Source organism: Rhincodon typus, chromosome 10 (genome assembly GCF_021869965.1).
Source record: "Rhincodon typus isolate 14 chromosome 10, sRhiTyp1.1, whole genome shotgun sequence".
Lineage (NCBI taxonomy): Eukaryota > Metazoa > Chordata > Chondrichthyes > Orectolobiformes > Rhincodontidae > Rhincodon > Rhincodon typus.
Genome location: NC_063341.1, coordinates 49,151,171 through 49,160,013, shown reverse-complemented (window position 1 = coordinate 49,160,013; position 8,843 = coordinate 49,151,171). Strand labels below are relative to the sequence as shown.

The 8,843-nt window shown below is 39.7% G+C and overlaps 1 protein-coding gene across 2 annotated transcripts; it reads left to right on the top strand.

Moving 5' to 3' along the window:
• LOC125484264 (adenine DNA glycosylase-like) lies at window positions 1–8,082 on the top strand. Of its 2 annotated transcripts, XM_048602287.1 has the most exons (7): window positions 1–111; window positions 335–422; window positions 990–1,172; window positions 1,621–1,766; window positions 2,013–2,180; window positions 3,656–3,706; window positions 4,664–8,082. In XM_048602287.1, exons 2-7 carry the CDS (start codon window positions 338–340, stop codon window positions 4,799–4,801), a joined length of 771 nt encoding a protein of 256 aa, XP_048458244.1. In that variant the 5' UTR covers window positions 1–111; window positions 335–337; the 3' UTR covers window positions 4,802–8,082. The 2 variants fall into 2 exon arrangements, with proteins under 2 accessions (XP_048458244.1, XP_048458243.1); XM_048602286.1 differs by having other exon boundaries at window positions 7–422.
• Window positions 8,083–8,843: the final 761 nt, after the last annotated feature.

Here is an 8,843-nt window from a genome sequence, read left to right as displayed (position 1 = left end):
GAAGCTTCTATTTTCAGACACTGACATTCTTCAACCTTTTGGGTTTCCCCAATTTAACTATCCACTTGGAAATTAAGCCTGAAGAGTTTAAGCTGCTTAAAAACCCATCAGGTTAATCTTGTTTTTTCTTTAAACAACTGTGCAATGGGAAAGGGGTGAAAGAGAATGGCAAACATTATAGATAATGCATAATGCCATAATCTCTGCATAAGTTACGTTTCCCACTTTACAATAATGACAATGCTACAGTGACTGTAAAGCACTTTGAGAGGTTCTGACATTGCAAAAGACACTATATAAATATTAACCTTTCTTCTGTTGATGCTCATTTCAGGTTATGAAGGAGCAGGAATCAGTCTCAAAAAGACTGTTAGGCAATACCTTGTCAAAAATTTCCTCCACCCCAGATATTGAAGAATGTGGTAAGAATTATCGATAACTATCAAACAACCTACCTATAGGAAATATTAACATTGGGAACACATGGGACATATAAACAATTTATGATTTTGTGATTTTTTTAAAAACTAATTCCTTTTTTAAATTCTCTCATGAGTCAAATAGTAAAAACTCACCCTTTAATTTCTGTATCCTTTATCTTGTACTATCCTGAAGAAATAGAACCATAATTTATTTTTTTTTCCATAATTTATTTATTAGAACCCTAGATCCAGAGCTCCAATTCTGGAGAATTGCAGAAAATAAATCTCCCTAGTGATCCCCTGAAATTGTCATTGTCATTTTCTGGGAACTGCACCATTTCTACGCAAGCTTCAGATCTTTGGGAGCAGGGATTGCAGGAATCCAGTCCAAACTGATCAAATCTCCAAAAGTGATATGAATTGTTTGATCTAAATGGTGACATTATAGATCGTCTTGGTCCTCTGTCCAATAACTTCCAAAGGCAGGACATACCAATCTCTAACCATATTTCATGATAGGCCAACAGTGATTACCCAGTAAAATAATATTTCAATTTGATGTTGCAGAGAATTGCTCCTTATGCTTGCCTGACAAAGAATCCTGGATTAGTAGTCTTGGGGTAATGAACTTCCCAAGGAAAGCTGCAAAGAAACCACCACGAACAGAGCGAACACTGACCTGTGTGGTTACACGGAAGAGGAATGCTGGTGATGCAGAAGAATACTTCCTAGTTCAGAGACCTAACGTTGGTACCTACTGTCAACTGAAAACAATTTGAGTGGAGGTGGTGTGGGAAGAGAGAGATTGTAATTCTGTTATGTTTGCTTTACACATCTTTGAGAGTTAAAGCAATAGTAGTATAAGAAAACAGTGACTTCAAGTGTACATAATACTGGAGTCAATGTCTGGACACTTGTTATCTGAGAACATATTGTACTAAATTAATGAGAACTCCAATAGTAAAGGAACAGGTTTCACCATGTGCTAAACTAATTGCAGCATAGATGTACGCGTCAAAGGGGGCACAGATATGAAGCATAAGGATTACAGAAACAAGGCAAATATTGGTAGTTTCCATCAGAGGAACTAGAATGTCATGTGTGAATAGTAGATGCATCATCACTGAAAATGTAATTGGTAATTGATCTTTGATTTTCTTTTCTTTGAAACCTTTCGCTGTGTCTTTCTGATTACCAGGACTGTTAGCTGGAATGTGGGAGTTCCCCAGCATTCTATTGGAAGTTGAGATGACGGAAAAGGAACAGAAATGTACTGTTTTAGATCGACTTACAGAATTATTGGGGAGTTCAGTTACAGAGAAAAATTTACAGTACTTGGGGGAGGTGAGTTTGCAAGTATTGTTAACTAAAAATAGAGGTCATAATTTCTGAAAAACAGAATTGGATTAAATGCGTCAAGGTGATGAAAATGTCATTGCAGCAATGTTGTCCAGCACCTACGTATCTGAATGTGACTGGTATAATTTTGCATTTAAAATTTTGCAGGTTTTATTGACATTAGCCAACTAAGGCATGAACTGTGTAAGATTGAGATGGATTAGACAGTTTATTTTTTCTATTTTTTTTTAGGTGGTACATATCTTTTCTCACATTCACCAGACCTACCTTGTGTACAGTAATTCACTTGGTAGTGCACCAATCGATACTGTAAAGCAGGGGGAGACAAAATGTCCTCCCTTCCGCTGGGTAACCAAGGCTGAGTTTCAACAATCAGCTGTGTCTACAGCCATGAAGAAGGTAAGCCTCTGGACATGCTTAGCTATGGGATTTGATGAGTGGCATGGGTGAAGAGACAAAAGAAAGGACAGGGTTCAGTTTCTGAGAACGCTTTGGACTCTAAGATTATAACTTGAAGGTTCCTATTTGATGATTTGTTACGTCAGAGCAGCTTCTGTCATACTAAAAGCACTACTTCACTTCCTTTCCACTGGCAATAAATTGTGCATAAATGTGGGATCTCAGAAGTCTTCAATTTAAAGTTAAAGGAGCAGTTTTCAAAAGATTGAAAACAAAAACAACTCTGGTGCGACAGATTATTGGGATTTGCAAAGTTCTGAAGAAGGGTCACTGGACCTGGAATGTTAACTGATTTCTCTTCACAGATGCTGCCAGACCTACTGAGCTTTACCAGCAATTTTGGTTTCTGATTTAGAGCATCCTCAGCTCTTTTAGGTTTTATTTGGGATTTGGAATGTATTGCCTGTTTGGGTTTTTAAGAATCCCTACAGTCTGGAAACTGGCCATTCAGCCCAACAAGTCCACACCGTCTCTCCAAGGAGCACCCACCCAGACCCATCCTCCTACACTCTCCCTGTAACCTTGCATTTCCCATGGCTAATCCACATAATTTACACACCTCTGGACACTATGGGCAATTTAGCCTGGCCAATCCGCCTAACCCGCACATCTTTGGACTGTGGGAGGAAATCGGAGCCTCCAGCGGAAACCCACGCAGACACAGGGAGAATGTGCAAACTCCAAACAGATAATTGCTCGAGGCTGGAATCAAACCCGTGTCCCTGGCACTGTGAGGCAACAGTGCGAACCACTGAGCTACCATGCCCCTCCACTTTAAGACAATATTGATTCAGAAGTAGCCTTCAAAAGGGAGTTGATATTTATTTGAAGGCGAAAATATTGCAAAATTTGAAGAAAGGACAGAGGGCTTACAGAATTGGTCTTTAAAATGAGCAACATAAGCTCTGATCAGTTTGCAGCACTGTACTAATCTATGGTGCAAAGCAGCAGTGAGTAGAGAAATTAAAGTTTGGAAATAAGGAAGGACAGAATTTTAAAATTACCATTATAGTTTCTGTACATGGGCCTGAATAAGGTTAACTGACTGGGCTATGAGGTCTTTCTTCATTCAAACTCACTAATAATCTAAGGTCTGTTACTAGGATTGTGATGGTAAGGGGCTTCAGCATTTAGAATTGTGGGTCTGTTTGCCACAGTGCTCCACTGGGAATAATTAGAGCTTGTCTTGGAACCTAGTGTGTGTACCCCTGAATCCCCAAATATAAACCCTGTGTAATGGCAGGATTGAGATAGCAGCGAGATGTTTGAAGAGCTGTGGGCTTCAACCCATGTTCTTCCACTGTATGAAGCAACATGTTTGGACTTGACACAGTTACCTCCTAAGGATGGGTGATTTATATTTTTGGGTCAAAGCTCACTGTTCAGTGTTTTAACTCTGATCTTCATACTTTCAGGTATTAAAATTGTCTAGCCACTCGAGTACGGTTGAGAAGCTGTTGGATAAGGTAATAATAAAACATCTTGCATTCATACACGACTTTGCATTGGTATTATAAAACGTAATATGATGGTGGAGGTGAAACAGAGTTGGATGTTGGCTGCATTCACGTAAAGCCTAATGCTGCAATTTATTTTTGCATTCTTCGATTTCTGTTTGCCACTGATTTTATATACCCTCCTCCTGTTTCAATTTGTTGTGATATTAAGTATAAGCACAATAGATTCACTAGCACTTCATGCTGTCAGAAGTTATGGACTGGAGCTTACTCTGTAACTGAGTTTGTCAAGTGAATATTTAAACCAAGCAGCCCAGGAAGGTTGGGATTTGTTGTTTGGACTGTGCTGAGATCCTGCAGTGTGGAAGCAGGCCAGTTGATTCATCTAGTCCACACCGACCTTCTGAAGAGCATCCCAATCAGACCCTCTTACCCTATCTCTGTAGCCCTGTGTTTCCCATGGCTAATCCACCTAGCCTGCACATTCCTGGACACTATGGGCAAGTTAGCATGGCCAATCCATCTAACCTGTGGGAGGAAACCAGAGCATCTGGAGGAAACCCACGCAGACACTGAGAGAATGTGCAAATTCTGCACAGACAGTCCCCCAAGGTGGAATCGCACCCAGGCCCCTGGTAGTGAGGCAGTGTTGATAACCACTAAGCCACTGAGCTGCCCTCGATGATAGATGGTCTTTGCTAGGCTACTGTACACTTTAGCATTTGGTTTTGAAATGAATGAAAATCTGTGAAGGCTGCAGCTCCTGATACTTTCTGTAAATGTCCACATATGAATGATGGGTAAGGATAGAATTGAATTTGATTATAATTCCCTATGTAATCAAATATCTTGTTGATATAAAGCCAATATATGAATAATGCTCATAACTTTGTTTCTATTAAAAGTTTATTTCAAATTTCTAGTTAAAACCAATTTAAAACAATTAATATTTTGATCCCTCTGCAGGATGACAAGCGAGTCCGTGGCTCTGAAAAAAATAGGAAAGAACAGAAAAGAAGAAAACACAAAGCTCCAACAGAGCATGGGGGGAGACAGCTCTCCATGGACAGTTTTTTCAGAACTACAGTGAAGGAGTCTCTATAGTTATCCAAAGTGAACAGTTGAATAGTGCTTCAGCAGACACAGGCCAAGCTATTCTTTCAACAGTGGATGAGAAGTAAGACTCTGTTAATGTCCCAAAAAATTCCCTTCACATAAGGCTAATGATACTGTAAGACCACTAACAGCAGTCAAATAGTACAGTATTTTGTACCCTGCAGTAACCCTAACAGCAGTCAAATAGTACAGTATTTTGTACCCTGCTCCAGGTGTCATCTGTTTATGATTGTGTTGCAGTTCAAAAAAGTCAGTTTGAGACTAGAAATTCTTGGCTCTGCCTTGTAAGAGTATTGTGCGTGTGAGATTTTTTTTCATTTTTAGGTAAAGTACACTGACAGTTAGTTATTTTGCAGTAACGAGATAATGGTTTTCAGATAATGAGCATTGTTCGCATTCCAGATTGTTTTTTCAGCTGGGCAACTCATACTGCATGCACACACTCTCCTTGCACTCAATGAAGATAACTACCAGACAAACCATGACTTGAAAACAAATGCACACCAAATTTTAATGTCAGTAACAGGTTCAAAGCCCCAAATGATAGGACACTGCATTAAAAATGGGCTTTGATTGAAAAATCACTGTATTGAGTGTGAGCTCAGTAATAGAGAAAGAGTGTTCCATTGAATGTGGGCTCTGAGGGATGGGGAGTGTGTGCAGTACTGAGTGTGGACTCAGCAGTGGAGAGAGAGCTTTGAACTGAATGCAGTCTCTGAGTGATGGAGGGACAGTGCTGCATTGAGTCTGGGCTCAATGATGAAGAAAGAGCTTTGCATTGAATATTGGCTTAAGTGACAGAGATAGAGCTGCGTTTATTGCGGCCATAGTGATAGGAAGAGCTTTGTGTTGAGTCTGGCATCCATATTGTAGAGAGAATGCTGCCTTGAGTGTGGGCTCAGTAATAGAGTCATGGTCATAGGATTGTGGAATTTACAGCATAGAAACAGGCCCTTCGGCCAGCCATGTCTAACCAACAATCACCAAACTATACTAACCCCATTTACCTGGACTTGGTCCATAGCCTGCTGTGTTCTCGCAATCTCCTCCCTTGGCTCCTGTAGCAGCATGGGATACATCCCATCAGCCCCTGGAAATTTATGTACCTTTACATCCTCTAAAACATCTAATGCCTCCTCTTATTAATCTTAAGTTATCCTCAACAATTCCTGGCTATGTTGAGAGCTTTGCATTGTGTGGGTTCAGTGTTGGCAAGAGAATTCTGCATTGAATGTTGGCTTGGTGACAGATAGAGTTGCAGTTATTGTGATCTTAGTGACAGAGCTTTATGTTGAGGCTGGGCTCAGTGATGTTGAGAGAATGGTGCATTGAGTGTGGCTTCTAAGTGATGGAGAGTGAGTGCTGCACTGAGTGGGCTTTAAATGACAGAAAGTGAGTGCTGTATTGAGTGTCAACTGTAAGTGATAGTGGGCTCAGTGATGATGAGAGCTTTGCATTGAGTGGGCTCAGTGATGGAGAGAGAATGCTGCATTGAGTGTGAACGCTGAGTGATAATGAGAGAGTTGTGTATTGTATGTTAGCTCTGCATCATAGACAGTTACCTATAATGGGTGTCAGTACTATACATTGTTAGTATACAAAACAATCAAGAACATATTTTTGAAGCAAACAAAAACAGAAATTACTAGAGAAACTCAGCAGGTCTGGCAGCAGTTGTGGAGAGAAAAGAGCTAACATTTTGAGTCTGGTGACCTTTCTTCAGACCCTTCTGTTCCCTCTTCAAAGATGCAGCCAGACCTGCTGAATTTCTCCAACAATTCTTGTCTTTGTTTGTTTAAGATCTTGAGTATTCACAGCTCTTTGTTTTATTTAAGGATATCTGTCTTCTTTTATATTGTTTTGCAGTAACTGTCGAATATGTTTAATCATGGAGGTCAGGAGACTGGTGATTAATGTTTCAAACCAGGCTTTGTTTTTATTATTTTATTTCCCCCACTTAGCTAAGTCTTTACATTTTAATCACTCCCAAGTATCCAGTTCTTCAAGTCTGAATTATTTGATTATATTATAGTCTTCCTTCAGACTATGTCATCAGGAGAAAAAATCCACATGGTGCAGATAAAAACTGAAATAATTCTATAAAACATGCAACTGAAATTATTAACTAATGGGATTTTTATTTATAATTTAAGTTCATATGTTTCTTATTTTTCCACAAGTATAAAGAACAGATGTAATGTGTAACATATACTTGCAGCATACAGATGTTTTACATGGAATTTAATGCATTTTTAAAAATTTGCCTCCATTAACAGTATGCTCTCTTTTGGTAAAATTTAGAACAATTGTCCACTATCTTTTTAATTATCCACTGAATATCTTAATTCTGTGTTGATGCTCATACAGAGCAAACTAGTATGGAGGTTAAAAGCCAAGAGGGGCCATCTAGCCTGGAGTTCAATTGGAGTCCGTAGGTGACTGCTTTTAAGGGTCTCGTTCTATCACTATATGCATTGAACCAGCAATGGACATGGGTGATGCCATTTGGACAGACTGATAGGCACAGTTTGCAGGCTGACGGCTTCACCCGACAGTGGAAGCTGCAGCAGCAAGGGAAGGATCCATCGACTGGCACCTCCCTGACCTTGACATGCTTGTCTCCCTGCCTCAATCATTTCCAGAACTTGTTGACGTCTAATTGGCCAGTCCGGTATCTCTTGGTGATGGGACCTGTGCCCTGCAGGAGAAAATCCCACAGGAAATTTACAAGAGCAAGGAAGTCCATTGGCAGCTTGCAGACAGATTAGGAAATATTTGTGATGGGACTCCTGGAAATGGCTGTGGGGCTGTTGCTGCCAGTATCCCAGCGGTTGGAGGGGCTTGCTGGCACATACAGGAAACTTTGTGCAGTGTTTTGGGCCAGTTGCCTTTGTGTTGTTTGTGCTTATGTACTAGAAATGGTTGATTCCAAAACAAAAAATGCATCTGGAAATTTGAGAGGCACAGCAGAAATTCGACCCAGAAGAGAGAGATCGGTTCTCGATTGGTAATCAAGATTGATTTGGATCAGGGGTTATGGGGAGAAGGTAGGAGAATGGGGCTGCGAAACATACTAGCTGTAATCGCATATGGAGCAGGCTCCATGGACTGAATGGCATAACTCTGTTCCCATATTTTCTGGTTTTATGGTCTACTGCATGTGTCTGTGGAGCATCTTCACTGTGTCACTTTTTTTAACCCTGTATTACTGATGACTAATTTTGTACATTTTTAAAGAGGCATCTTTTCCAAATAAAAGTTATGGAATACGTCTGGTTCTTTTCATTCACAATCTGAAACCTACCAATTAGAAGGCACGTACATATAATACATTAAAGGATAAGAAAGAATTTATCTTGTATCCTCACTATTTCAAAGCTATTAAAGAACTGAGGTGTTGTAATGTAGAAAATAAAAGAGGCAAAGCAGTGTCTCAAAAATAATATTAAGATAAATGATCAGGAAAACTTTAGTAACATTGAATGAGGATAAATGTTTGCCTGAATACCAGCTAAACCCTTAACACTTTTCCAATGTTGTGATGGGATTATTTACATCCACCTGAGAGAGCAGTTGGAATCTTATTTGAAATGTGGAATGTTTGCATTGGAGCACCAGTCTAACTAATATATACAAATTTCTGGAGTAGAGTTTAAACTCATAATCTTTTAATTCAATGCTGAGAGAATTACCACTGAGTCAAGATTAAGGACTTACAGTGCACGTAATCACAGAAGAGGAATATTACCTCAGATTCATGTGGTCTTATTTCTTGATAACGGTGACCACCATTTAGAGCTATGGTTGTGCTCTTACTGGCAGTAATCCCTTCAATCCCAAACTGTCACAGTTGTAAAGTTCAAACCTTGCACTGGGAGTCAAGTCATAAACTAGGCTGATTCATAGGAACAAGAATAGACCTTTGAGGCTGCTGTGCTGTACAATTAGATTATGGGAGATCATCTACCTCAAAACCACTTTCCTGTACTATCTCCACTTTTTTAATGTGATTAATCTCCAGAAATTTCAG